Source organism: Cadophora gregata (genome assembly GCF_030347475.1).
Source record: "Cadophora gregata isolate MNR1 chromosome Unknown scaffold_12, whole genome shotgun sequence".
Lineage (NCBI taxonomy): Eukaryota > Fungi > Ascomycota > Leotiomycetes > Helotiales > Ploettnerulaceae > Cadophora > Cadophora gregata.
The window spans coordinates 1,809,478-1,836,802 of NW_026695935.1; the positions used below are offsets into that span (position 1 = coordinate 1,809,478).

A 27,325-nucleotide genomic window follows, 5' to 3' on the forward strand; every position below is an offset into this window, starting at 1 on the left:
GTGCATTTATCCTAGCATTCCTTGCGGTTCTTGTACTATTCCAAAATCAAGCATCTATGCTTCAAAGCCTGGCCTGTGTATTTCACCCATTTTCCACGTCTCCATTCGGCATGAATCATACGACTGCATCTGAGCGATCATTCTCGCTAGCGAGACTAACATGTCAATGAACAGGTCACAATGGCTTGACAAAACTTGTCATAGGTCAGTTAATGCATCTGTAGAAGCGAGTATCAATTCCTTAATAGGCTAAGTAGTCATAACAGCCAGGTATGTTCCCCATACGATTCAGAAAGTCCCGTGAAAAGTTCAAAAATCAGAGTCATTTAATGGGTCCAGTCACTGCAGTCGCTTCGTACTCACTTGAGGCGCATCGCAAGAGATGACTAAATCAAGTAGTCCATAATGGTTGGCAACAATGACAACCTTGCTGAGATTACAATTGAGATGTATCAAGCAGATGAGTGCCACTTCGCATAAGGGTATATATTCATTTTCCTGCCTTGATCCGCAGCTTATTCGCAACATTCCACCTCCTTTCACAGAAAACCTTGATAACACTCCGACAACCAACTACGAGTTTTATTGAGGCTAAAAGCTTCATTTGTCTGCACCATGACCAAAAACAACTTTTTCGGCGTATCTCAGTACAGGAAGCGCCGCAAGAGCAAAAATGAACAAGCTCTGGAATGATATCATCCAAAACTCTCCCACTGTATTCTCCCATCTCTTTGAACCCTTGCTGACATATTGATCCATTCAAGTCATGGCATTGATCCAACCTTTGAGACAATTGATGACTACTCCTGTACATTCTCTGCCGGTTCCACCAGGTCGAAGTTGTCCGATGCCAGCTCGTTCCATACGGACGATGGCGGAGAGGTCTGGATCGATAGCAAAAGCGAGCACGATGGTGATGCCAGCACAACAACGTCAATTGAAGCCCATGATGAAAATTAAAAGTGGAGAAAAAGTCGCTGGGGTCAGGTCAAAGATGCGGTCATCCTGGGACTTGCTGAGATTGACAAATTGGGGCTTCACATAGGCCATGTTGGGACGTAAGATGATAGGAGTGTCTCTCGAGATACCATAACGTCACTTGCGCAGTATTGAGAATATCGCGCTTGGAAACTTGCTAGGGGGTGAAGATAAAATGCATCCATGTTTTCTAGAATGCTTCTCGTAAGACTGATCCGATCGTCGTTCTTTCTTCCCAATATGTGATCAGGAAAGACGACCACAACAACACAAGACAGACTTGCCCAAATGGTGTCATCCCACTTTAGACGGACTGCTGAGTAACGCTGAGATCTCTGTACCTACACGGGTTTTGAAGTGGACGCCTGTCATTTTTAGCATGCAGCTCATCCCAATGTAGGAACTTCTCTCCCGGCACATCACTCTCGCAGTCTGTCAGGGGAAAACGTTCTTCTTCCGCCTTGGGTTGCAACCTTCCCTTCCATCGTTCGACATGTCAACTCAGTTAGTTTGAAGTTTCTCAATATAGTCAAAATAGCCGTGCTGATGTCCAGGTTGGCACGGCTGGGGCAAGTCCGGCGACAGCGGGTAGCCAGGGGCTCTCGCTTAATCTCAAGAACCTTGTTCCCAGACTGCAAGTGTCACAACTCTTGGGAACCTATCCGCTCTTGTCCTTTCTGGGATATGCTTGATATCTCGCGTTAGATCGACGGTCATGTTGAAAAATGCTATGTAGCCATGGCGTTCAATATAGTGCGGGGGGACTTTCGCTTTTGGACGAGTCTGCATTCTGTTCAGAAGCTGGGTCGAGAGGTTGGTGTTTCAATGAGGTTGTATTCGCCGCGTTGAATATCAGCCAATGATTCCATGCACTACATTCACTTACAATAATTGTCCTGTATCGTTTGGTTTGTGCAGCAGAAAATGTTTCGGTGAGAGAGTAAGTGGCAGTGATTTTACGGGAACGAGAAAAGTGAAAGTGTCTTAAAGGTCATTTTCGAGACTCCTTCCAGCGACACGGTGAAAGTCTTTTGGTGGTCTGCCCAGATGCTCCCCACCGGACCGCATGAATGTAGCTCGTCCTCTGTGGAATGCTTGAAGCTGCAGAGAATATCCGTGTCTCGCCCTTGCAGCTATCCCTGACAGATGCAGAAAAGGCCTAAGCGAAGATTTCTGCCAGGATGAGATGGATCACATTGGAAAGCCACTCGGCAGTGACTTCCTCCAATACCACCATGTCCAACATTCGATACTGATAGGAAACTCTGGGCATGGAACGGGATTACTCCTGTCTTCCAGATGTACAGTTACAGAGGATCCATCGCATAACCAAGAATAATTATCAAAAGACGTCCAGCAGCGTCCACCAAATGTCACATTTCATTTCACAGCCTTTTGCAATCTCGAACAACAATCTTTTTCACCTCCATTTTCTTATATTGCGATTTCAATACACTCTTTTGATCTTCCAACTCACCCTCTTTCTATGATTTCTTCCACTGATTTATGAAGTTTGCAATCCAGTTGACTTCGACGGGGACGAATCGCTCAGCATGGCTCTCGAAAACTTCGATATCGAACGATCCAACCAAGAGATGATCCGTCAGACGCTAATATCGAGCATGTCTTTCTGGTTGACCATCGCTCGATTGCTACAAATTGTACGCAGGCTAAAATCCATGGCGGCTTGATGGTGCAGAACGAGAACTAACACACACCAGAGTCTTTCCTTCACGGTACTCTTCTGTACTGGCTACACAGCTAATATATTCCTCGGTGACTGGGTGAGTTTATTGCTGGATGGGATCTGCTTCGAACTTGCAGCTAATGCCACTTATTAGTTCCACACTTTCGGTATTTCACAAATCTCCACTATTTGATGGCGATAATCTAACATGCCCAGGATTGAGTTTCGTCACTTTCGTCGTGACTATGCTGTTCATGTTCTACGTATGCTTCCTCTTGCCCCTAAAGCGTCACTACTGACTCGAACTCAGATTTTCGTCACCCCTCGTCGATTCCCCAAAGTCTACCAATACCGAGTGCACATGTCAGCAACCCCCTCAATCAAACGAATCAATCGAGTACACTTACTGATATCATCCCAGTGCGATGGAAATATTTGTGACCTGTCATTGGATAGCGACAGTTGCTCTCCTCTCGTGGGAATGCCAGACGTGGGATGCAGCCGAAGACGTCGTCAGCGATGTTCTGTCATACGAGCCATCTGACACAGTCCACTCGCTTCCGCACCAAGACTCTGGAATCCGTTCATTGCGAGCTGCCACAGCACTAGCGAGTATCAATTGTGTTCTCTGGGCTATTACTCTCTTCATTCGTGAGTGCCGTTTTCTTCTCGAGACTGCCCCTGCTGGAACCGAGCCAGAATCGCATTTACTAATTTCCAAAATATCAGTGAGACGTGTACTACTGTATTCTGAGGACAGTTGACGGGCCCTACGAATTTGACCAAGCCACAATCGATGCCCTGAGGGCAGACGATCCATTCGATATACCATGCCTACCTTCACCCAATATTCATCTTCTCGGGGAGGGGGGGGGGGGGGGGGAGGAAGATGGCATCTGGCTCATACATCGAACATGATTTGTATGTCGAATTAAGGAACAAAGAACATGGTGCGACAAATACAAAGACTCAAAACAGAGCTTTCGAGACGCTTCGATGTTTGACATTTGGCTTTACGACACTCTTGAACTTGCAAGGATCAGCGTCGGGAGGACTAATGGGCTATTTCAGAGTTTAGTATATCATTTTCCCCCGGGGAATTTACGCACTCTGTTGAGGCAGATCACTCTGTCTCACAAATCTCAACAGAAACTATATGTACCTATCCAGACATTCGATTTCATGAGTTGCTGAGAGGCGAACGAGCTTTCACAGTGACAGTACGAGATTCCGCAGTAACAGGCAAGATACAGAGCTTTGGTCATTTGATATTCTCCCTTGTACACTTTTTCTGTACCGGCTGCTTATCAAACCGCAGTTTCAATTGCTCAGTTGTGCAGCTAAAGATCTCGTGAGTGGCTAAGCGAAGCATGTTTACCTTACTTGCACGCTAAGAGCGACCTTAGTCTGTGGTCTCTCAGAACAAACCCATCCCAGCATGGTCAAATTCATCTTGACAACAGTAGTCTATCAGCAATCTTCATGTTACCAGTCATGCATTCTTTTCTACCTTAGTTTCAAGACTTCCTCAGCGGCAGGTACTGCTGAGACGATACAACTGAAGTACGAGGTAGTTGGTCTAGCATGCCTGTTCCGGCCAGTGTTAAATGATTTCGGACGACTTAATGACCCAATTCAAATGACTAGAAAGCAAGATCTCATACTCAAGTATTATATAACAATATTTGTCCCACTTAGTGGTAAAGCGATGTAATGAGCTGCCATTGCAACGAGTAACGCCGACTAAATGCACGCTGTTCCTAGCCTAGCAATATCCGTCCAATAAAACAACCGACAAAGCTCCATACAATAGCAAAAAGATATCACATACAGCCCGATAGGAACATGCTCCGATGGTTTCCTAGCAATACCCTTGAATCAATGTCAAGCTCCATCCCTTCAGATCAGCAAACTCAAACCCCAGCCCTGCCAAGCTAGCGTTCCCCTAAATCATACACCACTCGCCCTCTTCGAATGTACTCGTTTTCTTGCTCCCGGCGGTGGACTTGCGTCATACAAATCTTCTTTCAGGCTCTCATGATCTTTCTTAACAGCCGGAGAAGCTTTCTTTCCCGCACCAAGATCCACAAATATTGTCGAGCTGCGTTCAATGATCTCAACAGAAGGCTGTTGTACAGTCCCAGCAGCACGTTGATTGTGCTGTGTACGGCTTGGCAGAGCAGTGAATGAAGTCGTCTTGCGCCGCTTTCTCTTGTTAAAGAGGATCTCATCAGAGTCGCTATCGTCGTATTCTGGCTGATAGCCTCTAGGACCAAGAAGTGGCCGAGTAGATGCCGTCAGTGTATTTCGAGTTGTCGAAGGAGCACTGGCACGGCGATCCGACGTATCGCGAAGTATCTGAACTTTCTGCTCGTTAAATATCATGAGCACGACATGAAGCGCGAAAATAACATGCCCAGTATTCTGAAGCCGACCAGCGAGTATTTCTCGAGTCCAGTCTATGATATGCCTTTTCGAGTCTGGTTTCCGATTCCATGAGGATGTCTCGGACAGTCCAGGAAAAAGCCGGGCGGCAGTACCAAAAGTACGAATTTTCTGAGTCAAACTGCCGTAGTGTATGCCAAAGAAGAGGGAATCGTCAGGGTTGGCTATGCAGATTTCACGTACTTGTTCCACTGTCTTTCCCACAATTTTTCGTGATGTTCTGGCAGCTGTAAAATCGGATGACGAGCTAAAGTTGAGCTTCGGCGCATTTTTTCCATCCAGAAACTGCTGTACCGCCTCCTTGAAGTAATCCTCCAACGTTCGTCCAGTGTCTGCTTCCCCTTCGTCTTCCTTCTGGAGATTCTTTGGTGGCTCTGCATTTGTCCTCGCTGACCTTAAGACTTCATAGTCCTTGATTTTGAACTCATCAAAGCGTAATATTGACCAAGTCATCCGAAGATTCGGCTCTGACTCTCGATCGAAGAGCTTCAGGATCTCGTCCAGGTGTTTCTTCAAGCTGATCTGGGCCAGCTCCTCAGGTGATTTCAGGCATTTCTCGGTGAGAAGAGTTTCGCCCCAGTTTGTATCGCGAATCTCTCTTGCGATGACTAGTTTTTCTTCTTCAGACCAGGTTTTCCACTCCTCCAACGATACTGTTTCCTTGCTACACAGGGTGTAGTGCCCGATGTACAAGAACCTCTCTTTATTTTGCCTGAAGACTGTGGCGTAGGTTTTTCCGACATCTCCACATCCAGGTCTACCTTCCACAAATGCTAAAGCACCATGACGACCCAACTTAGGAGCAAATTTCTGGTGTTCCGGGATGATTCGTATGACTTCGGGCCATGGAATTATTTGCTTCTTAAGCATTGAAGCGCCTACTTTAGAAAATGCAAATTCTCCGCCTCCAATTTTCTCCCGCAGAAAGGAAACAGAGAAGCTCTGTAGAGGGTATGGCAACCGAACAGTGATTGGTGGCAAGCCCTTTATGTAATCATTCAGCGTCAGTGCGGTAGCCCGTAAGATATTTGCCCTTCTGTTAGGAGTTGTTGAATTGGTTTCTCCAGTCTGTCCGATCATCTCGCGAGATATTTGGAGAGCGTCTGACATGTTTGCTGTTGGAAGTGCTTTTGAAGAATTATTACTGTGCCTTTGCTCTATCGGTCTCTCCTCGAATTCATTCGATGTTATCAAGCCCACCGAAGTGCGGCTCCGGCTCGACTCCTCGACAGGATGGGACTCGCCAGGCTTTCCTTGCGGATGTGATGGAGATTGCTGCGATAGCTTCGCGGACTTCTGGCTGGCTGGTAAGCCCCCAAGCGAGCTTGGATTGATCCGGTGCAGGACACCCCGAATATCGGCATTCGTGATACTGTTATTTGTCAGAGTGTTCGGGTTTTGTTTGCATCGCTCGTCGATTTCCTCTGACAGCAGCCGGGAGGCGGTAGCTGCATCGACCTCCTTGCTTAGCCTGGCAAGCAGGTACAGAGTTTTGTCACCAGGCGTGTGACCTTCTGGAAGCATATGTGACGGCAGGATTCGTTGGGGAATATCGTGCCAGTTTTGGTGTATGGTTTTAAGCTCGCGTATCTGGAAGTGTCAGTAAGAACCCCCAAATCTGAGATATAAGGTGCGCACCTTTCTGTTCGAGCTTAAATCCACATGGTTCTGTAGTAAGAGATTGACTCTCTCGTCCGGTCCTAGAGATAATTCCGTGTATGCAAGCTCTCTGCCGGCAATCCGAGCCGACTTTAGCTCTTTCAAGTGCTGTCTCTTCAAGCCCTCGATTTCCGCAGTTTGGTCGACATTTAGCCGTATGACATCTGAGTTCGCAGCTTCGCTCCTTCCAGCCTGTAGTCCGAGCTGATATGATTCAGCTCTCACGTTGCTCAGCTGCTCAACATGATGTCTACGAAGCGCAAGACGCTCTCCTTCCATCGTGCGGTCGAGATCTTTCAGTATTTCATCGCTCATCGATTGTCTTCCCTCAGACCTCGCTAGAGAAACTTTATCGCTCAACTCTCGCTCCAGCTGTGTTACCCTGGCTCGCATCTTTTCATCTTCGCTTCTGGAACTAGTCGCCTTGTCTCTCAGCTCTCTGTCTAATTGTGCTATCCTACTTCGCTGCTTCTCACCGTCGCGCTGCATTGCGAGTAGACTGTTTAGGCTTTCTCTGTGAGACGCACACTCTTTTTGTAACTTTTCTTCTGCCTCTGCCACTTTTTCACGGAGCTTTGTCAGTTCAGATTCATGACGGCCTTTCCATGTGATTTCCAACTCCTCAGCTTGACTTTTCAGTGCAGTGTTCAACATGCCAAGCATTTGAGCTTGGAGATCGTCTAAACCTCGCAAGGGGACTGTCGACCTAGAAACCTGGCCAGACTGAGGTACGACGCTGCCAGGTCCCGGTATAGAATCTCCTCGACCATGAGTTTCTCTGGTCTCGCTCTGACTACTGTTTTTGTCAACCGTGGCACGACATGAAGAAGCTGACCCATTGATCGAAGGCGTTTCAGTGACTCGAGTGATCGAGCTACTGTCATGAGCCGAAGTCTCAGCACTCTCGTTATCTGCTATCTGCCTGGCTTCTGGTGACCATCATCAGCGAGTGAGTGTGAATAGACAGAAGCTCAACCTTACCAGAAGATTCTGAATCTACATTGACTACAATGAGATGTCCTTGTTCAAGAGCCTCATAACAAGCATGAATCTGGTCCGCATGCCAGCGTGATAGGAATTCTGGGTACGTATCACTGAACTGCCACTTGTATAAATTCGGTGGTTGCGGATCTGATTTTCGGGGATCGATTTGCGTGGCGGACCGTGGATCAAGCGGCCGGCCGATTGTTGCCTCTGGTTAACCAGTCAGTCTTAATTTGAAGCGAAAGGTGTGGTTTACGTACCGATAACCTCAATCAATCGATCACGAAGCTTATGCGGTAGCCTTGTTCTCTTTGATGCAGTCTTTATGCCTGATTCCCGGCGAGGAGGCACAACTGACTCGCCAAGAACCATCTTCCCTTCATCAAGCGCGATGGCCTGAATTCTGCCATCTGTCAGGCCTCTGTATAGAGTCTCGAGTGCAGACTCGTCCAATTGACTTGGCAGTCCTCCATTATCTTTGTAGTTTTGTGTGATGGTAGTATAATCGAAGCTGTACGAAGAGCCTGGTACATCTATGAACTTCCATCTGATGTAGCATGTAACTTTTCTGTTTGTCCCGATGGCTAAGGATATGGGCTTAGTACTGGAGATATACTGGCGTGGTGATGGATGGCTAGGTTATACCTTGATCTCGTAACTCCTTCAACATATCTGAAATAACGCGCCAAAGTGTTGCTGCATCCATAGCAGTATAGTCTAGTGGAGCAACGGTTCTCGAACCGTCACCCATCTCGTGATTTTGCCGTGATGCTGTGACGATTATGTTGGGTGGCACGCGTTGACCCGAATCTGGTCCAAGCCTGGTCCAAGTGGTCGCAAGACCATGTACACCAAGGGCCAAACAAGGTCTGTCTAGAGAATGTCCGATGACACTTAAACAATTATACTGCAGACCACAATGATGATTTTGACTTCGTCCCAAGGGAAGGCTGGAGCGGTGGGTTGTGGTGCTGCTGAGCCGGTGTTCGTGGTGTGTTTTGCTCGTCGTCTGGAGGGTGTCGCGCCACGCTTTCCCCTGCTCTCTTACTAAGCACGCGCGAGCAGCGTCACCTCCAGATGAGATGTGAGTTTTGCTCGCAGACGAAACCAACGCAATTTGGTTGTTATGAAATATCTCTACGGGTTACATATTGAGGTTCCATATGCCCATAGTGTTTTGTACCCTCGAGCAAGCAACAAACCATCTGTATCGACCAGAGGCCTCGATCTACCGACCCTTTGAAAGCTAGTGTGTTCAAACAGCCAAATGTGCTTGCTGTTCACAGCCTAATATTTGTCACAATATCAGGGCTATTGAATGCCGTTGCAGGCAATTCTCGGATCGGTTTATTAGTATACATTATGGAAGCCCGTCCACATTTCTCTGTGGTAGACATCATGAGCATCGCCGTATCCTGCTTTCCATTGTAGGGGCGGCAGCTAGACGCTTGATATTGCCTCCCCCAAGCATCGACCATGCCCTATCCAGTATTCCAAAGTCTCTAGCCAATGATCGCAAATCACCTGGACGAATAAGGACTCGAATATGAATTCCCCATGGCAGGGTTATTGCTCGTCGAAGTGAGCATGATTTCACTTACGCGCCCAATACCTCCATTCGTAGCCTGCAATGCAGTGCTTGGCACGCAGGTCCCAGAGGCATACGGTGATTGCAGAGGAGTTTGTGAGGAATAGAGTCCTTGTGGAATGAGTTGATTTTGATGATATGGTTGTTGTGTTGTGTTAATATAAGGTGACGAATATTCTTGCTTCTTTTGCAAGAATTGTGAAGCTGCGTCGGTAGCTTGGCGTGCTTTGACCACAGCATCAGGGACCTCTCTGACGTTGTGGTATCTCTGCAGAGTGAAGGTGCAAGTGCTGCCGGCTTTCTGACATCGATTACATGGGCCGCCAGGATTGAGACACTTTTGATCCTGGTGTCTGCAACGGTCACATTTGACTTCGTTGGATGCCACCCAGTTTAGAGGCTTTGATAAATCGGACTCCAGCGCGATGGATGCCGAGATATGTTGTTGGCCATTAAATTGACCGTATGCCGAAATTTCAAAAGATTTCGATGAGCTACTCCCCGTAAGTGTAGCAAGTGCATCGTATGCTGACGCAGCTTCCGCAGTTTTCTCTGCAAGTCGCTGCTCCAGTACTCGATTACGCTCCTGTAGATAGACTGCGTTCTGGACATCAATCTCCTGGTTCTTGATGATATCCTGGAGCTCTTCGTTTTGTTCCTTGAGCTCAGCAATCTCTCTACTGTAAGAAGCTTTCATTGCAATAGCGCCTGGCAGGTTGACAGCCGGACTCAGGGATTTGGTCACGTCGACAGTACCGTCATTCACTGATCCAAGCCGTTCGATTTCACGGAGAGCTTTTTCTAGAACCCCAATCCGGGAGGCCTGCTGGGAGGTGGTAGCACGTAAGTCTTGGATTTCCTGCCTGGAGCCCTGAAGTTCGCTCCAATCATTCCTCCACTGCTGTGATCGGGTAGTGAATTGTGCGATCAGGTCATCTAAGTGGTGAACATCAGAAGATGCATGAAGGACAGCCGGTGCGTGTTGAACGGGAATTGTGTGTTGAACGGGAGGTGCGTGTTGAACAGGAGGTGCGTGTTGAACGGGAGGTGCGTGTTGCACGGGAAGTACGTGTTGAACGGGCGCTGAATTAAGTTGGCGATCAGTGGCTGCGTTCAGTTCGGCAACGAGCTGATTTTCTGCTGTCCCTGACTCGTCAACTAGGATTGAATCAGTAAGTTCACTGTAGTAGCTTGGAAGGTAGCTTTGATTATGTACGTCTGTTACACAAATTCGGGCATGTAAACTTACTATCAATGTTGATCGGTTGGGCATAGGTATTTGTCGCTTTTGCTTCAGTACTTGGGTAGCTATTGTCTGATGGGGCCTGTGTAAAAGCACGAATTTTACTGTCCCACGTTTGCTCTGTAGAGTAGCGCTCCAGCCTCAATGTCTTCACCAACAGAGCTTGGAGAGCATGTAGAATCTCGTCAGTTGTCCACTTAATTAGAAACAAAGTCAGCAATCGTCCATGGTAAATAAACATCAAAATCGGATGGCAGGCTGTGTGCCAAATCACTTACGCTCCAAAAGTTAGTCTGGCCAGGAAATTCGGTAAGAACACCGGTTTCAGGAAAGACCCATCTCCAGCCAGGTAGACCAGTTGTACCATCTCCCGTGAGAACAAGTTTGTTGTCGAAAGATGTGTATCCCGTCTGCATCGCTGGTACTAATCAGCAAGGCTTCAACTCAGCGAAGGACATACATACTGATGTAACGAGCGAATGCATTCTCCGCAATGCTGACCAGCCGTCTCTGATTCTGCCTACCAGTTGACGACTCAACAGAATCCGGAGTTCCTGCAGCTGCGACCAGCTTTCTATTTGGAGGCGGTCTCGGCCCAGGATTTCTGACGTCAACTAAGTATAGGTCTCCATTTTCCAGGGCCATATTGCAATCCTTCACCTGAGACAGCAACCAATCTCCAAGGGGACGTAATGGGAATCCTGGGTACTCAGGCGTAAAACGCCACTCGTAGAAGTAAGGTTCTGCTGGGTCTGATTTCAAAGGGTCGAGGTAATGGCCACCAGTACTCCGAAACCTTGGCTCCTTTCCACTTAAAAGTTCTACGGTAGGTTAGTACCATCGAGGGATGAGTTACCCACGTGATGATGTTCAAGTTCGAGTGAAATGCCACTCACTGATTCTATGGATGAGCTTCTGCCTCAGCATTTTAGCGAGGACTCTAGCATTAGACTCATGTTCTACAATCGAGAGCTTTGGAAGCGGGTCGACGTAGAAGATGTAATCTGTATCTTCTCCCCAACGAGGTTCTATTATGCGTCCGTTCTCATAACCCGGAGCGGACTCCATCGCGGAGCCTGGCGCCTCCCAATTTGTGTGGCTTGGGGCTGGATTCGTGGTGGGCTTGAGCAGTGTTCCAGAAGCTGAATGTCAACACGCCAGAGGTGCGATTGTTCAAGCGCGGTCGAGACGCGTGTCTAGTCACTGCGCTCTTTTGTCTGCAAAGAGGGAAATGGAGAAGCTGGTGATTAGCTTATCTGATTTCAGAAACTCATTGAGCAAGTTGCTCACACGCAACTAACGGGAATGACTTTCATGTTGTGATGCCAATGAGATCCACAAGGCTGACAAGGCTCGAAGGAGGTCGATCTTTAATGCAGGAAGCCTAACCTGATACAGCTAGCAAAGTATGCCTCAATATCAACGCCCCGCGAACCTCTATCGAAACATCCTCACAACATCTCTTGACGTTTTCAAGCTTCACAAGAAAAAGCTACGACGGACCTCACAATGGCACCACCAACACCCCTCGCAATCGCAACATCCTCTCTCCAAAGGCTCGTCAAAGAAGAGATCTCCTACGAGAAAGAGTTACAGGGACAGGAGGCACGTCTGGAAAAGATTCTGGCGACGAAGGACGATGATGAAAATGCGGAGTACAAGTTGAAACAAGAGGTGTGTTTTCATTCTCTTTATTACATCACAAATTCATATTCGAAAGTGGAAGAGGTCTCTCGCACAATAAGGCCGCGAAAAAATGACATCTACGACGTGATTGCTGCTCACAATTACCCCGCTATTCGCAACCTTTGCGCCAGGAGCTCTCCTATAAGCACAACTCAACCAGTACTCTCCAGCTTTCAGCACAGCTTGTTCCATACTTTCTTTAACTATGTGCCACCTATCACAGAAGCTGATATTCCTTCAGCGCGCTGCCATCCAAGAAACCAAAAACGTGTTCCCGCCGCTCCGCGAACGCATCAAGGACGCTCTACAAAGGCTCGAGGACCAGGTCGAAGAAGGGCAGACCAATGGCGCGTTGGAAGAGGAGATTGCCAAGGCCAAGGAAGTCATCAAGAATGCGAAGGAGGCTGCGAAGCAATGATTAGAGTGATGAAGGAGGCCAAAAGGAAGGCAAGGATTTGGGATTTGTGACACAATGATACCACGATTATGGAACGAAGTTATGGGGACATAGACTGCATATGGAATTGCCTCATGGCCACAACATTTGGTCTTGAAAGTGATACATATGCATGGTTTTTAGATAGAGGGTATTGTGCTTCTATGGTACAGAGATATTGTACACTGGATTTTGCGCAGCATCTAGGTAGTATCCATCTTGTCTTCCGCCTCTCCCTCTTCGGCACCTTCCTCCGGCTCGTCAACGGGCTCTTCGATAACGACCCGTGGTGTCTCGACCTCCATTTGCGACTCTGTAGCCTCCGCCATGGGCGTATCAGCAACGGCGTCGCTCTCTTCGATCTTTGTTCCAGCGTCACCCATAGCTAAATCCTCATTCTCATCAGCTTCTCTCCGACGTTCAGATCCAGCAGGTGAAGCAGCCCGGCTATTGCTTCTACTTCCTGATCTCGATATAGATCCTGAGGGGAGTGGTCTGGGTTTGAGACCTGACTCCAATCCTTGTGTCAGCCCATCTGGTCTGGGCGTGGCATTTCCACTTTGACTGCTATGCTTCGGCGTCTGGCCTCCCCTAGAGCCCTCACCAGCTTCTCCATCTTCCTCGCCACCATCCATACCCTCCCTGCGCTCAACTTCCTCTTTCTCATCCCTGATCAACCGTCTCAACTGCATACCCTCCTCCACAATGCGACCAAATTGCTCTCTTCTCTCCTTCCACGTAACACTATACGCATGGCTCTCCCGCTCCAAGCCCTTACATTCCTCCTCCAATTTAGCCAGATTACCCTCTTGTACATCCCTCGGCTTCAATAGCTGATTATTCGTGATCTTCTCAGCCAATTTATCGAATTTCTTGCGCTGTTCCAACGTCTTCTTTGACTCCTCAAGCTGCAATCGCAATTGCGCCGTGCTGTCCCTAACAGCTTGTGCAGTCTCCAAGATTCGCTGTTTGTCGGCCTGATATCGTGCGCGTTCGCGCTCGTTGCTGTTCAGCAGAAACTGGATCCGGGAGATACTGTAGTCGAACGCGGCGAAGTCGAACTCCACATCCTCTCCGAATTGGCGACGGTCATCGAGCTGCTTCTGTAGCGCGGCATCGGGAGACTCGGCGTCTTCTGAGGCATTCTCGGGTGGTGGAGTGAGGAGTTTGTTGGGCGTGACAAGGAGCGAGCCTGGTGCAAGGAGACGTTTGGTGACGCGCTTGAAGGGCTTCTCTTCGACGTTTAAAAGACGGGACTTGTGAAGCTCGTCTTCATCGCGGGAGTCTAAGAATTGGAATGAAGCCATCGTGGAATTGCTTGTTGTCGGTAGTTGACTCGGTCAGGTCTGGGGAAGTTGTAGTCGCAGATGAAGCTCGCTGGGCTCGAGCTGCAGCACCTGTCGAAAAGTGATGCGGCAGTGGGGCCGCCATTTAGCGCATTCTCCCCAGTCTAGATGCTCGACTAGGTAACCTTACCTTCAACTGTCTTTATTCTCAATAATATCTTTATAAAGCATTCTACCCATGTTGTACCATTTCACTGCTATATCCTGAAGCAATTCATCGGATTTTTTTTACAACCCACGATCTAGTTTTCTGCTGCCGAGAATCCGAATCACAGACAACACATCAGCGCTTCAACAGCCAACCTCAATCAATAATCCCAGCAACTAGCTACATCATCCACCTCAAGCTCGAGAAGAACACCTTCAAGAAACTAGCCAAAGGGCAAACCGCGGCCAACATGCCCGCGCCATCCTTAGTCGATTCTTGTACTAAAGCATGTATCAAGAATATCCGCAGTATGTGTTCTCACCCCTCTTCCTAAGACCATACTGACCCCTCCAGGTCTCATAGACGTCGGGTCCTTCGAATACTGGCAAATAAAAACCGTTCTCCAACGAGTCGAGTCTCCTGAACAACTCCATCAAATTGAACTCAACTCACCGCAACTTCTCGGCGAAGACGCAGAGCTATGGCAATCCTTCATCTCCCGTCATATCCCAAACTGGCGCACGAAGAACTACAAGCCCAAGAACCCCAAGAAATGGTACGAGGTGTACTGCAAGTATAAGAAGGAGCAGCAGGAGGAGATTGCCCGCGATGAGGAAATTCTAAGAGCTAGCATGATGGGCTTGAAGGCCGCAAGAGAGACGAACGTTTCGAAGATCGTTGATTTGAAGATGCTCCCTAAACTGCCGAGGGACCCTCGTATGATTGCAAACAACGGCGGTGTACCGATCAAGAAGGGATTCAGAAAGGAGGCTCCCGCGACTTTGAACTGGACTTCGGGAAGCAAGACGAAAATGACGGACGGAAAGAGTGTACTTACACGGGCACGCCGGGAAGCCAAAGAGATCAGCCAGATGGGCAGGTTGGCGAAACCTACGCATCGCTTGTCTGGAGCTTTGGGACAGGTTCGCAAAGCTCCCGAGGGAATGGTGAAGGAGTACAAGACGGCTTCTCAACCCGCCATCAAGATCTTATCGAGGAAGAAACAGCCCCAGACTCTGGCAAGCTTCAGCGGTGGAGTCACAGGCCCATCATTAGAAGAAAGAGAAAGGCGACTCAGAGCAGCAATGGCTGGAGGCTCTGGATCGAAGCGCGATGCTTCAGGCAATGTGAAGCACACATACGTCGGCTCCTCAGACGACGACCTCGACGACTTTATCGAAAACGACGAAGAAATAGACGACCTATTCGATGAAGCACCCAAACCCAAATCTAGACCCGTCTCCTCATCCACAGCTTCAAGACCACCTCCATCCCGACCCGTAACATCACGACCATCCCAACAATCCTCATCACCTCCAGCACCATCCTCACGGCCTAAGCCCAAACCCTCGGATGTGATCAGCTCTCTGATATCTAAGCCGAGACCCGGAGGTGCTTCTTCTCCACCTCCATCCCGTGGGAGAGCTTCGTCGCCTCCAAAGACAGGAACGGGCCAAAGACCTATGGCGCCGAAGAGAAAGGAGGTAGATATTTTCAATCGCGGGCCTAAAAAGCGGAGAATTGGATGAAGGTTGTACAAATGGGCAGGAACTATTTCTTTACGAAGCATTTTGGAAGGAGCAAGTCTTTTTGGCAGTATCAGCAAGGCGTTGGGAATACAGCATGGTAGGAGTCTTGAGTTTTGGGAACGGAAAGGAGATAGTGTGTCAGTCAAATTATGAAAGTCCCATATTTAGAAGATTGCGGAATGATATTCTACTTCTTTGTCTTGACTTTCCCCTCTTTGTCACAGTAACTCTGGCTCACCAAAAAGTCAGGCCAGAAATGCGAGAAATATGGAGAAATGCAGTCATTTTTGTTCATTAGCAGTCATGCATCTATCATCCAGCCATGCCACATGCTACTACACGCCAAAGAGAAAAGTCGAATGGGGAATTGAATGCGTATTCCAGTTCATCGTCGGGGCAGGGCAATTGAGGGGGGGGGAAATGAAATTGTGTGCCCTGCCCTTAACCCCTCCCTCCATTTTGTGATGTCGAAGGCACCAGTTCAGCTCCTCAACCATGCCTCAACCCCTTCATCCAGACCTGCCCTACAGGCCATCTCTTCCCACCCCAGATCGTAGTCCACACCAGCCCAAGTCCATGAGATCAAGAATACTATCCCATCCAGCCATCCCTTCCATCCATCCATCTATCCACGCAACACACCCGTCCCAGCTGCCCATACGCTCCCTCACCGCATATTACTATTTCCCGGCGATTTACAAGCACAAGCCCCCACGCAGCGCAAGCACAAGATGCAGCGTCGCACCGCCCTCAAGCGCATATTCCGTAGCTGTCTTCTCATCCGCCCTATATTGTAAAACCCGTCAGCTGAAGCTCACCACATATCAAATACCATCTTCAGCACCCCGCCCTCCCTCCAATCTCCCGCCCCTGCCTAGCCAGTTGGATGCCACGCATCACAGGCATACGGTGACATGAACCTCTCTGCACACAGCGGGAATGTTGTTGAAGCGCTCGAGAGTGTTGGGCTTGGAAAAGAGGGGACGGAAATGTAGATGTTGCTTGCAAGGGGGACATACATCTGCTTTCCACCAAAGATCAAACGCTGCTGAACGGGTGGGATACCCTCCTTCTCCTCAACCTTCTCCTTGATCTGCGAGACCTATGGACACACAAAACATAATTAGCCATGCATCCCACCTCACCGTCCAACTTCCACCTCCACTTCCACCTCGAACAACTACACACCAAAAACCTTGGAAACAAACGCCGCCTTCCAACAGGCACATACCTTATAGTCAGGCTCGATATCAAGCTCGATCTCCTTCCCGGTGAGCGTGCGGACCTTGATCAACATCTTGTTTAGTGGTTGGTTCTGGAATGGTGTTCGAGTTTGGTAACTGTTTGGTTTCGTTGGACTGAGTGAGGAATAAGGTGGTGGTGGTGGTGGTGGTTCTGAGAGATGGGGAAGGCTGATGGTGGATGCTGGGCTGGAGCCTCAAGGGTTTTGGTGGGCTGGACGCAGACGCGCTAAGATTGGAAATAGGCGGCAGAGAGAGGGAAAGCCTATCGCCGATAAGATGGAGGGGTAGGTACTTGGCTTTGCCGAGGATTTACCGGCTGTGATGGAGTGAAGGGATATATGCTGCTGGGGTATATTATTATGGTGCTGAGGATGATTTCTACTGCGGTCAATGGATGAAATAGTAATCATTCAAGATTTCTGGGACATAAGGTTGCTAATAAATCAGCTGGAGTCCATCGCATATGCTAGCAACTCACATAGTTGACCTAGAACGAAGCGAAAGATAATAGGTGGCATTCGAAAAGTTCTGTTCACGCAAGAGAAGTCTTTTTCTCTCTCTTTCCTCAGCACTCTGGAAGATATAGTATTGTGATCGCAACTCATTCATGATAATCCTCTGCTGAAAGCTCTTATATCATTTCAGATTTGTGTGCACCAAATGAGCGATTGTGAAAGTAAACAAATAGCCGAATCTTACAATTCAATTAATGAACTAAGTGCAGATTTCCAGGTAGGAAGCCAGACAAGCAATTGAGGAATAGAAATTGTAATTGCTGGCTCCAAGCATGCCACACCAAGTCCAAATCCAGGAATGAAAGGCCTCGAACGTCTATCTTCATGTCGCTCGATTCCCCGGATACCCGAAATCTTGATTTGAATATCTGTGGGGTAAAAGAATGCTTTTGTATTCTACCATTATACATTTTACATCACATCACATTCACAATTCCGCGGCGCGCCCATGTTTAGATACCCCACTCCCTCCCCACAGCCTTCGCACTCATCCTCTTCGCATGCTCCATCCTCTTCAACTTATTCGCCGGGGTATTCTCCGGCAACAGCTCAAAACTCCTCGCAAACGTCGCAGTCATATGCGCAATCGCCTTCGTCATCACAATCCACGCTCCGACATTCAGATTATCCTTCGTATCGCCCACCTGGTGATAATTCTTATCATACCACTCCCCCGCCACACCACCAAACATCGCCTGCTCCTCTACCGTCTTGACACCCTCAGCACCACACGCGATCCCTCCAGTCGCTACACCAGCCTCTAGGAATGGGCCGTAGTCCGAACGTCCGTCGAACTCGATCTGTGTGAAGTTCTCGCCCATCTCCTCAACGAAGAAGCGCTCGAATTCATGCTCTGCCTCAGCTGAACCAGGAGGGCCGGACTCGCCGTATGCGGATCCGTCGCCGTCGTAGACTTGGAAGGCGTAGTTGGGCGAGGCCATCATGTCGAAGTCCAACATCAAACGGATCTTATCGAGGTCTTCTTGGCTGGAGTGAGTGACGTAGTAAGATGCTCCGAGGAGGCCGGATTCTTCGGCTGTCCACCAACTGAAACGTACGGCGTTGTTGACGCTGAAAGCTGTGAGGTGGATGGCGACTTCGAGGATGGAGATAGTGCCACTACCATTGTCGTTGATTCCTGGGCCTGGAGGAGAGTTAGCTGTCGCTACATAAGAAGGACGAGGAGAATGTAGACTTACCAGCTGCAACAGAATCAGAGTGACCGCTGATATGGATTACATTATCATGATCTCCCTCGATCGTCTCAGCAATGATATTATTGGTAATAATATCATTCGTCTTCGTCGTAAACTTCGCAACGACCTGCTCACCAGCAGCAAGGCGAGCCTTAAGGGCGAGTCCCACATCTTGCGTGATTCCAGCAGTAGGAACATATGGACCTCCATCAGCTGGAAGGTTCTGGAGTGAGTAGCCTTCAAGTGTGCCAACATCATTGTTGTAGACGATCATACCAACGGCACCGGCGAGGAATGCATTGTGGGCTTTGGTGCCGGATACACAGCTTCCACGGAAGACGAGGGCGATCTTGCCGGTTGTCTCGGCAGGGAAATCGGTCTGTACACGTTAGATTCTACCCTTTCTTAAATCTCAAAGTGAAGAGAGCGTACCGAATCACAACCCAAATTAGCGATCGAGATTACAGGCGCAGAAACTGTCCCTGCGGGAGCCAAATCCACGGCAAAAGTATCCGGAACCACGACACCACCAAGCGTCAAATTCGCGCCCGCACCGACGGACAGCGAAAGTGGTTGCAGGTAATACGTATAATAATCAGGGTACTGATCTAAGATACTAGTGATCCAAGCAACAATGCCTTCGTGGCCTTTAGTACCGATCAACCGGTTGCGACCAGGTGAAGCGTAGGCGATTTCTTGGAGTTTGTTTGCTTTGGCGAGGAGGGCGGAACGAGTCATTACCCGGCGGAGTTTGTTCTGCCATTTACATCAGTCCTTATTCTTAATCGTAAATTTATTTCCGGCGGAGGAGAGAACTCACTGACTCAACCAATGGCTTAGTAGCCCGGATTTCTTTCGTATCTGTGCTAGGGACAGACACGGCTGTGGTGGCAGCCACGAAGGCAAGAACAGCCGCGGCGATCGATTGAGTGAACCGCATGATGACAGAATGGGGAGAGGAAGGGATAGTAGAGGAGGGAGGACAGGAATTGGGATTCAACGACCTGTTACCAAAAGAAAAAAAGAGAAAGAGAGACAAACATATGCAGCTCCCCGTCTACTTATACCTGCCTACCTGGCCCAAAGTGGGATCAACAACCATCCATGCGGCCATGACCTGTAATCAATCTTCCCAACCCCGCCATGATCAACTTCATGACATCCATCCATCCATCCCGGGTAAGCATGGCCTGTACATACACCGTCCATCAATTTACAAGGCAACACACAAGAAATACACGGAACCCGCATATGCAGGTACTCTCTCCGATCCTCAAAGAAGAAGCTGCTCACTGCACTACCCAGCCAAGCACCCAACCCCTCTCCCACCAGCACAAAATCTCAGAGCTTAACACCCCTTAGACACAATCTTGACTGCCTGTTCCGAGCTTGCCGGCTTAACTTGGCATCGTAATACAATACTGTATCCGCCTTCTGGACGGATGCTCGAAAAGCCTGGGTGAGATAAATAATAATGGCGCGGAAGTGGGAGGTAGAGACGCTGGAGAAGGAAGGAGATAAGACATATTTGCGGGTTTGTGCAGGGTCGTGGGTGCTTGGCGGTTACTTGGCACTCGGCTTATCCTTCGTGGCAATGCTTGTTGAATTCTTGGTGGGTGGGCTGTTGATCTGTATAAATTGATGGCCATGATTGGATTGTTTGCGCTGTGTGTAGTGGATGATATTTGGACGAGGCATGCATGCAGTTTCGGCCACTGTAGCAAAGATGGTAAAGAAGCTCGGTGGAAGGTTCGGCTCGGTCCTACCAGCTCCCATAGCTGATAAGGTAGGCAGACTCCTGGTCAATTGGTACTTGTAATCGGAAATCGAATACGAGATTCGACGGATTAGGAAGCTCGATACATTTAAATCAGTCTTCGGCGATGAGACGCACGAAACGAAGAGCCGCACATAGACAGGCACATAAACAGACGAAATATCAGGCGGAAGTTGGAATTGTTGCTCACGACGTCAAAACAAACAGTGGGGGAATCACACACTGTTCAGATCACCAATTGATCCGATACATCCTGATTCATTTGGTATTAGGTTCAAATTCGGCTCCTCAATCTCAATTCCCTGTATCGCGAGATAAGGCAGGGTTCCCAGGAAGCGAAAACCTTCCTCATCCCAAGGCCAAAGCCATGACCACCTTGATCTATGATCTACGTACCCGGAACCTTCGTCACAAACCTAATAATCGACGACGCGAAATTGCCTGTGTTGGCCCTCTCAGAAGCCGCACTCACACCGTTCCGATCAACCATTGATACCGCGCCGACGGTGTTAAGGCCATACACGAAGACCGTGCTACCAGAGTAGGTCTGGCCGGTTCCGCCGCCCTGGTCGATGCCGAAGATTTGGTTTTGGCAGTATTCGTTGTAGACTGTGGCGGTATGTTCAGAGCAGGCTATGGGGTTTGTTAGCTTGTTGTATCCGGGGGAGATGGGAGGGAGGTACGCACTCAGAGAATAGTTATTGAAAAACGAGTAGAGACCCGCGCCATACACCAGTATGTTCTGGGAGTTCAAGACGCGCAATCCCCATGCCAAATTACAATTATCTGACTTTCCAGCGCAGAAAACGGAGAAATTGGGGTCGTGGCGAGCAGGGAACACGGGGAATGGTATAGTTGCCTTTGGGCTTGGTTGGAAATACGGAGTCTCTGTCTGTATGAAACCCATGAAGATGTTCTTGGTGTTCATGAACTGGTATTGGTAGAGAACGTGATGCTCGACTGCAGTTCCGATCCTGAGATACTGTTAGCGAGGCTCCTGTCCAGATACGGTCTAACTTACAGCCAGATGTTTCCGACCGTGCTCTCACACGAGAGTCCACGACCAGCATAAGCAGTGATTCTGGTATTATTGTTTTTAACATCATCCAAGTCGTGATCGGCAGTCCACAGCCAGACATTCTCCATGTAGAGTCCATTTGCAATGTTGCCAATGATCATGGATTGCCAAGCAGCAATGCACTTATTGTTTGGCTGGGCGGCATTGATTGGGCATTCAGCGGTCTGCAAGTTGCTTCCCTTGAATCCAGCGATACGAGTGTGGACATCCCACATTCCAGACGGTGTGGCAGCTGGAGATGCCAAGTTCCACTGGATCAGGACAGCGCCAGCTGCGTTGCCTTGAGTTGAGACAATCATGTCTTGCCACTCGACCACACCGGTCTGTCCACTCGCAGCACCGACTCGAACGACGATAGCAGGACTGTTAATGTTGGAGAAGAATGGGCCAGATCCCATAATGGTGGGGTAGTTTTCTCCAACAATTCTGGCTCCAGGAGGAATAGTGATGGAGCTCGTAACCTTGTAGACACCATAGTCAAAGTAGACGATCTTTCCAGCAGCTGTAGCCGAGTTGATCAGGCTTTGAATCACGGCTGTATCATCCGTGACTCCGTCTCCTTTAGCACCCGCAGCCCGGATACTGTAAAAGTCGGCTGACAAAGTGGTTTCATATTGAGGCTTGGAGCGGGTGTAGTATCTTGTTCCTTTGAGCATGGACGCTGGTCGCACGAAAGAGGAGACAGGGCTCATCGCCTTGTTGGGTCCAGCAGGACTGTAGACATTTCCCTGTACCCATCCAGTGCTGATGGTGACAGTTCCGGTGCTGCCTGCAAGAGAAGTGGAAGTAGGACCCTTGACGGCAACTGGGACATTAGTGAAGATGACATTCTCGAGAGCGAGACTGCCACCCGAGTTTGGTTGAGACGTGCTGCTTCGTGCGGATGCGATGCCGACCGGGGTGTTGCTGAATGTACTGTCGATGACAACAACTGAGCCGACCAACTGTCCGGAAGGTCCCCCGTTCGACATGTCAATGCCAACCTTGCAATTGTTGATTGAGAGACCCATGTATGTCCAACTCCAGTCCCAGACCTGGTAGATAGCTGTAGCGGAACTATAAATTGGTTAGCATTTCTGTTTGAGTTTGGGAACGCAGGGGTGCTCGCTTGTAGAAAGTCAAATTGCGCGATGTGAATTGCTGAGATCCAACATCCATAGCATGGTCTCCTCCGTAGAATATCAGATCGTTCAAGAAGCCGCCGGATCCTGTACAACCAGTGTCAGCATTCTCGCTTTAAATGGGGTGATAAGAGCCAACAGACCATTCTCAATAAAAACTCCTTGATGCTTGTTGCCGCTGACCTGGCTCAACTTGAAAACACAGTTCTGAATACTCGTTGCCTGAGCAGTAGGCCAATGGATACCTCGAGCCAGGGTTCCTGCAGGTTGACTGGTTGTGTCAAAGACCAAATTTCGGACTTGTCTGTAGAAAACATTTGTAGAGCCATATGCAGGGTCTGCCGACAGGTATGGGTTGGAATCTATAAGTGCGATGCCAGAGAAGCCAGCAGTTGCTTTCAAAACTGCCATCTGCCCAGGATTGGGGTTTCCGATGAGATTTGTCATGTAGTATTGGACGATGGGTGCGGAGATCAGGTACGTTCCTGCGGGGAAATACACTGTCGCAGGCGAAATGGTGCTTGATTGGCATCCAACACCTGGAGCTCCGGGTTTGCATCGAGTCCCAGCAGCAATAGCTGCATTGATGGCAGCGGTATCGTCAGTAATCCCGTCACCTAGCAATCATTAGCACTGTGCCCATAAGTATAAACACATAGCATACCCTTTGCGCCATAGTTCTTGACATTTCTGTACACTGGATACGCTGTGCCTTGAGGATTGTAAGGAGCTACACCCCGCTTCGTAATCCACTCCAACCAGAAACTCTTTCCATCGTGGGCGCCAAAAACCTCTGCCACGAGGCCAAACAAAAGAAGTAATGACACAAAGATCTTCATTTTGAAGCAGAAGATTACTGAAAACGAAAATTAAAGATAGACCGTTGTAAACGAATGTGAAGGAGCCGCTTGTGTATCAGCGTGGCATGCCTCTAGATCAGAAAAAGGAGCACGCACGAAGTGGGAGGAGCGTCAAGAAAAGGTGTTGTGAACATTCAATAGCAATAGCAGAATTAGGCTTAGCGGAGCATCGTCAAATTGAGACAGGCAAGGCTGTATTGTGGCGGGCTGAAGAGCCAATACCAGCCTTGCGAACAAAATTAAGCACTTAACCTTACGACCCTTGGATCGATCCTCCGATCGAAACCTTGAAAATCCACCAGTATTGTTGCTTTAGAAGTCTAATACGACGTCCTATTCGCGCTCGCGAACAACACATGACCTCGCGATGCTGTTAGCACCAGAAGCAAACTCGTAATGCATTCATCCGAAATGAAAATTCTCGTGAATCGTGAGATTCCTGCAAAGCTGAGGCTCAGCCACAAGTAAGGGCTGAAGCTGTGCCGCTTGCCTAACATTCTTACCACACAGAAGCTGAGGCAAGGTACGGCCGATCCTCGATTCGGTAGCGCTCAGGGGAAAAGAAATTGGGACGAGACGGCCCGCCAGGGGTCAACAGGGCGCTTTGATGCTATCTGGTGATGGCGTCGCTGAGTAACGCCGGATAGGCTATGCAAGGCGAGGGGAAATGTGAAGCTATTCCCAATACGCATATTTCGGCCCATATCTCCGATTTAGGGGACAGCCGAGGCTTAGGATCATCAACACCACGCCCGTCACCGAGCGCCAAAAGAAAAATTAGGGGACAAAGAGGCTTGCTTGCCAAAAAGTTAAGTATGAAGCTATTTCCAGTGTCATGTCTTTGGCGAGTTTCTGCACTCAGGATAAGAGGACGAATGAAAGCAACGTTGTTACTTTTCATAAGCAGAGGTTAGAAAAACGCTCGGACCCCTGAATGTCGGCACCAAAGTCACGTGTTAAACCTTGTTCGTTTGCAGACTGTTTGTGTCCAGGTCACATATGTTCTTTCGATGACCTTGATCATATCTTTATTCAGTATCTCCATTGACCTGAGGTAATGCAACAAAGGCTGAAATTGTGTCACTTGGGCATCCAAATCTGGCAGAGGAGTTGACGCAGCAGTCGTGAATTCCTCGGCTCAGCCCAGGGAAGCAAACCTCTTTCGTCCCTTTTTCTCCTTGTTGTCATAAGTTCGGACATTTGTCGCAAGACAAATACAGCAATTTAGATCTATTGTAGCACTGCTGTATTTTCTTTGTTGTTGCAACATTAGGCTCGTTCCAATTGGAGGCAGATGACAGTCCCACAATTTGCAGTGGCCGGTCCTCGCTAGGTCAAGTCATTCTTTATGGATGGAATACCTGCTTTTCTAATTTATGTTTTCACTCAAAGCGAAGTCGGCGTTCGTTTAATAGGCTTTTTATTTCTCCCATAACTCTTTCTACAATTCCGAACTATACCTAAATGAAGACCCGCAAGAACTCTCCCAGAGCCATGATAGCCATAGCCTGGCCATATGGCATACTTGTCCTATCAATATCCTTATAGTGCTGCAAGGTATGGCCCATCGCGGTCCCAAAACTCACATCCAACAATTCTCCTTGCTCATTGACCTTGCCTAGCACAGCCTTGACCGCCCTCATCGCCGACTCTCTAAACTCATCCCCAGCAATATACCTCAGTCTCAACGCCTTCAACATCCCGAACGCGAAACCAGCTGCGGCAGAACTCTCGATGTACGATCCTTCATTCAACGGCTGATCGATCAGTGTTCGCCAGAGTCCGTCGGGCTCTTGATATTGAATGAGAGCGCGGCACTGAGCTTCCAGTGTATTGATCAAGTGGATTCGGAACGCGTCGTTCGTTGGTAAGTCGAGCAGTTCGAGGAATTCGGGGATGACGATCGTCAACCAGGAATTACCCCTCGCCCACAAAGCAGAGGCAAAGTTATGGTTTCCATCGAATGTCCAGCCATGATAAAACAGTGCAGTTTTGGTATCAAACAAGTACTTGATATGTAAGAGGAACTGTCTTTTCGCCTCCTCGACGTAGTGAGGTCTGTTGAGGAGTTTCCCGATCTTCGCTAGCGGAAGGACGGTCATCATGAGAGTATCATCCCATAACTCTTGCGCGTTGAGATTGTCGTATGTCATGTGCGACATCCCGCCAAACTTGGTCCTGGGAAGCTCATACATGGCCCAATCTTCCCAGCTCTCAAGCCAGGGAAGACAGGGTTGACTTCCTGTTTTCTCGTACAGGTAAGCGAGCGTGAGCATCGAAGCCATGGTGTTGATGTTTTTGGTGGTGCCGCCTTCAGCGAAACGGCTTGCGAACCATGCTTCGATGATTGCGAGCGCCTCGGGCGATCCAGTGAGCTAGCAACTCAGGTCAGTATCAATATTCCATAACTTGCGGACTCTGCAGTGTAGGAAGCAAGAGTGGGGGCCATTTTACGGTGTGATAATTCCAGAGCCCATACAACCCGATTCCATGAGTCCATTCCCAACTATTCCAGCCCTTCGTATCGATCACTCGGCCATCGTCTAATCGCAACAGAAATTCTCCTGTCGTGTCTTGAATGTTGACCAGCTGGTCGATCAACAACTTGATGGTGGTATGCACATCCTGTGCGGCGATTCCATTGGCAACTTGTGGCATGATCAAAGTGTACTTATGTGATCCTTGTCCTTTTTCTCACTCAGTCCTTTCAAACTCAGCTCTTGTGCTGATTACTGGTGTTATGCGTGGTGTTTGAAAGAAGTGACGTCCAGAAGCCAAGAGCTCGCGGCATGAACATGACGGGCATCACTGCACCGAGGGGCCCTTGGCAGAAGACATTCAGATCGGAGGTTGCCTAGATTGTCTGGAGGAATAGAACGATACTTTATGTGATTTTAAATGGTCGGAAGATTGCTCCAAACCTCACTGATACAGGATCCACTACATATGAGTAGAGTTAACCTTCTTTGGGAGGAACCCTGAAGGTTGATCCAATTGTGTGTTGCTTCACGAAGCGTTCTTAGTCATCAATCGATTGACTGCAGCGACACGCTCGTTCACTCTCGACGCTTTTTTGGACCCGGAGTTGGAACATCTCCTTTTCTATCCCCAACACCAAGGAGGTCTAAACTCTACCTCAATCATTATAAAGTATGGTGATTTCGGCCCCTGGATATACACACCGCCGCCTTGAAGGAGAAGTTAGAGGCAGAAGCTATCTACTGACGCATAAGGAGAACCGACAGGAACATCTCTTGAAGCTCGTCAGCAGCACGATACACAACTTGCTTCGAGGATGTGAACAGCAGGTTGCGGAGATCAGAGCTAAATTCGATATTTTGAGGTCTCGGCCTGAGTATGGCGAGCGTACGAGAACCAGGAATGAGATCTCCCACCAGAAAACTAGGGCGAAAAGTATTTTCAGCGCCATTAGCTGCTCTATCACACAAATTCTTCATCCATCCGTACGTTTAATATGGAGATGGAGTCTTGAAAAGACTTTCCAATCATTTGCGTCTGGAATTCAACTCATTTCAATACCACCTCAGATATGTTTCATGAGAAGCCATAGCTGAAGCATTTCCTCGTTACAGATACTTTTTGCAACCAACGCACGGCGTTGCAAAATGATTTCTATATGCACATTTTGGATCACTAAATCTGGTCGTCGTCTGTAAAAACGGAAGCGCGTCCGGCCTTTAATAGTGATTCTGTTCATTCCTCTGAGACGGAAGCAGAGCTGGATGGTCTTTCCATTTGTGTGCTCTTCCACCAGCTCATATCTCTAGGCAAGTTCCCGCTGTTG

The 27,325-nt window shown here is 48.7% G+C and overlaps 10 protein-coding genes across 11 annotated transcripts; 4 read left to right on the top strand and 6 right to left on the bottom strand.

The window, feature by feature from the left end:
- The first annotated feature begins 2,223 nt into the window (after positions 1 to 2,223).
- ONS95_003390 (uncharacterized protein) lies at positions 2,224 to 3,544 on the top strand. Its single transcript, XM_058496697.1, has 7 exons — positions 2,224 to 2,639; positions 2,700 to 2,762; positions 2,820 to 2,832; positions 2,882 to 2,928; positions 2,976 to 3,028; positions 3,087 to 3,316; positions 3,395 to 3,544. The coding sequence occupies exons 1-7, from the start codon at positions 2,532 to 2,534 to the stop codon at positions 3,427 to 3,429; spliced, it is 549 nt and encodes a 182-aa protein (XP_058353949.1). The 5' UTR covers positions 2,224 to 2,531; the 3' UTR covers positions 3,430 to 3,544.
- A 639-nt stretch (positions 3,545 to 4,183) lies between these two features.
- Positions 4,184 to 10,484, bottom strand: ONS95_003391 (uncharacterized protein). 2 transcript variants are annotated; one of them, XM_058496698.1, is made up of 4 exons: positions 8,014 to 10,484; positions 7,751 to 7,963; positions 6,749 to 7,698; positions 4,184 to 6,700 (listed from the first exon to the last, which is right to left on the bottom strand). In XM_058496698.1, exons 1-4 carry the CDS (start codon positions 8,123 to 8,125, stop codon positions 4,616 to 4,618), a joined length of 3,360 nt encoding a protein of 1,119 aa, XP_058353950.1. In that variant the 5' UTR covers positions 8,126 to 10,484; the 3' UTR covers positions 4,184 to 4,615. The 2 variants fall into 2 exon arrangements, with proteins under 2 accessions (XP_058353950.1, XP_058353951.1); XM_058496699.1 differs by lacking the exon at positions 8,014 to 10,484 and having other exon boundaries at positions 6,749 to 7,843.
- On the bottom strand, positions 9,274 to 12,155 carry ONS95_003392 (uncharacterized protein; the record flags this gene model as incomplete). The annotated part of the gene is made up of 4 exons (XM_058496700.1): positions 11,049 to 12,155; positions 10,863 to 11,002; positions 10,591 to 10,780; positions 9,274 to 10,499 (listed from the first exon to the last, which is right to left on the bottom strand). Exons 1-4 carry the CDS (start codon positions 11,227 to 11,229, stop codon positions 9,274 to 9,276), a joined length of 1,737 nt encoding a protein of 578 aa, XP_058353952.1. The 5' UTR covers positions 11,230 to 12,155.
- On the top strand, positions 12,094 to 12,688 carry ONS95_003393 (uncharacterized protein; the record flags this gene model as incomplete). The annotated part of the gene is made up of 2 exons (XM_058496701.1): positions 12,094 to 12,258; positions 12,512 to 12,688. 2 exons carry the CDS (start codon positions 12,094 to 12,096, stop codon positions 12,686 to 12,688), a joined length of 342 nt encoding a protein of 113 aa, XP_058353953.1.
- Positions 12,689 to 12,909: 221 nt separating this feature from the next.
- Positions 12,910 to 14,013, bottom strand: ONS95_003394 (uncharacterized protein; the record flags this gene model as incomplete). Its single annotated transcript, XM_058496702.1, has 1 exon — positions 12,910 to 14,013. The coding sequence occupies one exon, from the start codon at positions 14,011 to 14,013 to the stop codon at positions 12,910 to 12,912; it is 1,104 nt and encodes a 367-aa protein (XP_058353954.1).
- A 185-nt stretch (positions 14,014 to 14,198) lies between these two features.
- Positions 14,199 to 15,910, top strand: ONS95_003395 (uncharacterized protein). The gene is made up of 2 exons (XM_058496703.1): positions 14,199 to 14,508; positions 14,555 to 15,910. The coding sequence occupies exons 1-2, from the start codon at positions 14,451 to 14,453 to the stop codon at positions 15,727 to 15,729; spliced, it is 1,233 nt and encodes a 410-aa protein (XP_058353955.1). The 5' UTR covers positions 14,199 to 14,450; the 3' UTR covers positions 15,730 to 15,910.
- A 2,030-nt stretch (positions 15,911 to 17,940) lies between these two features.
- Positions 17,941 to 19,624, bottom strand: ONS95_003396 (uncharacterized protein; the record flags this gene model as incomplete). The annotated part of the gene is made up of 4 exons (XM_058496704.1): positions 17,941 to 18,632; positions 18,688 to 19,063; positions 19,117 to 19,440; positions 19,505 to 19,624. The coding sequence occupies 4 exons, from the start codon at positions 19,622 to 19,624 to the stop codon at positions 17,941 to 17,943; spliced, it is 1,512 nt and encodes a 503-aa protein (XP_058353956.1).
- Positions 19,625 to 19,995: 371 nt separating this feature from the next.
- ONS95_003397 (uncharacterized protein) lies at positions 19,996 to 23,499 on the bottom strand (the record flags this gene model as incomplete). Its single annotated transcript, XM_058496705.1, has 5 exons — positions 19,996 to 21,435; positions 21,483 to 22,595; positions 22,648 to 22,747; positions 22,804 to 23,277; positions 23,325 to 23,499. The coding sequence occupies 5 exons, from the start codon at positions 23,497 to 23,499 to the stop codon at positions 20,850 to 20,852; spliced, it is 2,448 nt and encodes an 815-aa protein (XP_058353957.1). The 3' UTR covers positions 19,996 to 20,849.
- Positions 23,500 to 24,521: 1,022 nt separating this feature from the next.
- On the bottom strand, positions 24,522 to 26,502 carry ONS95_003398 (uncharacterized protein). The gene is made up of 2 exons (XM_058496706.1): positions 25,975 to 26,502; positions 24,522 to 25,895 (listed from the first exon to the last, which is right to left on the bottom strand). The coding sequence occupies exons 1-2, from the start codon at positions 26,176 to 26,178 to the stop codon at positions 24,981 to 24,983; spliced, it is 1,119 nt and encodes a 372-aa protein (XP_058353958.1). The 5' UTR covers positions 26,179 to 26,502; the 3' UTR covers positions 24,522 to 24,980.
- Positions 26,503 to 26,672: 170 nt separating this feature from the next.
- On the top strand, positions 26,673 to 27,095 carry ONS95_003399 (uncharacterized protein; the record flags this gene model as incomplete). Its single annotated transcript, XM_058496707.1, has 1 exon — positions 26,673 to 27,095. The coding sequence occupies one exon, from the start codon at positions 26,673 to 26,675 to the stop codon at positions 27,093 to 27,095; it is 423 nt and encodes a 140-aa protein (XP_058353959.1).
- Positions 27,096 to 27,325: the final 230 nt, after the last annotated feature.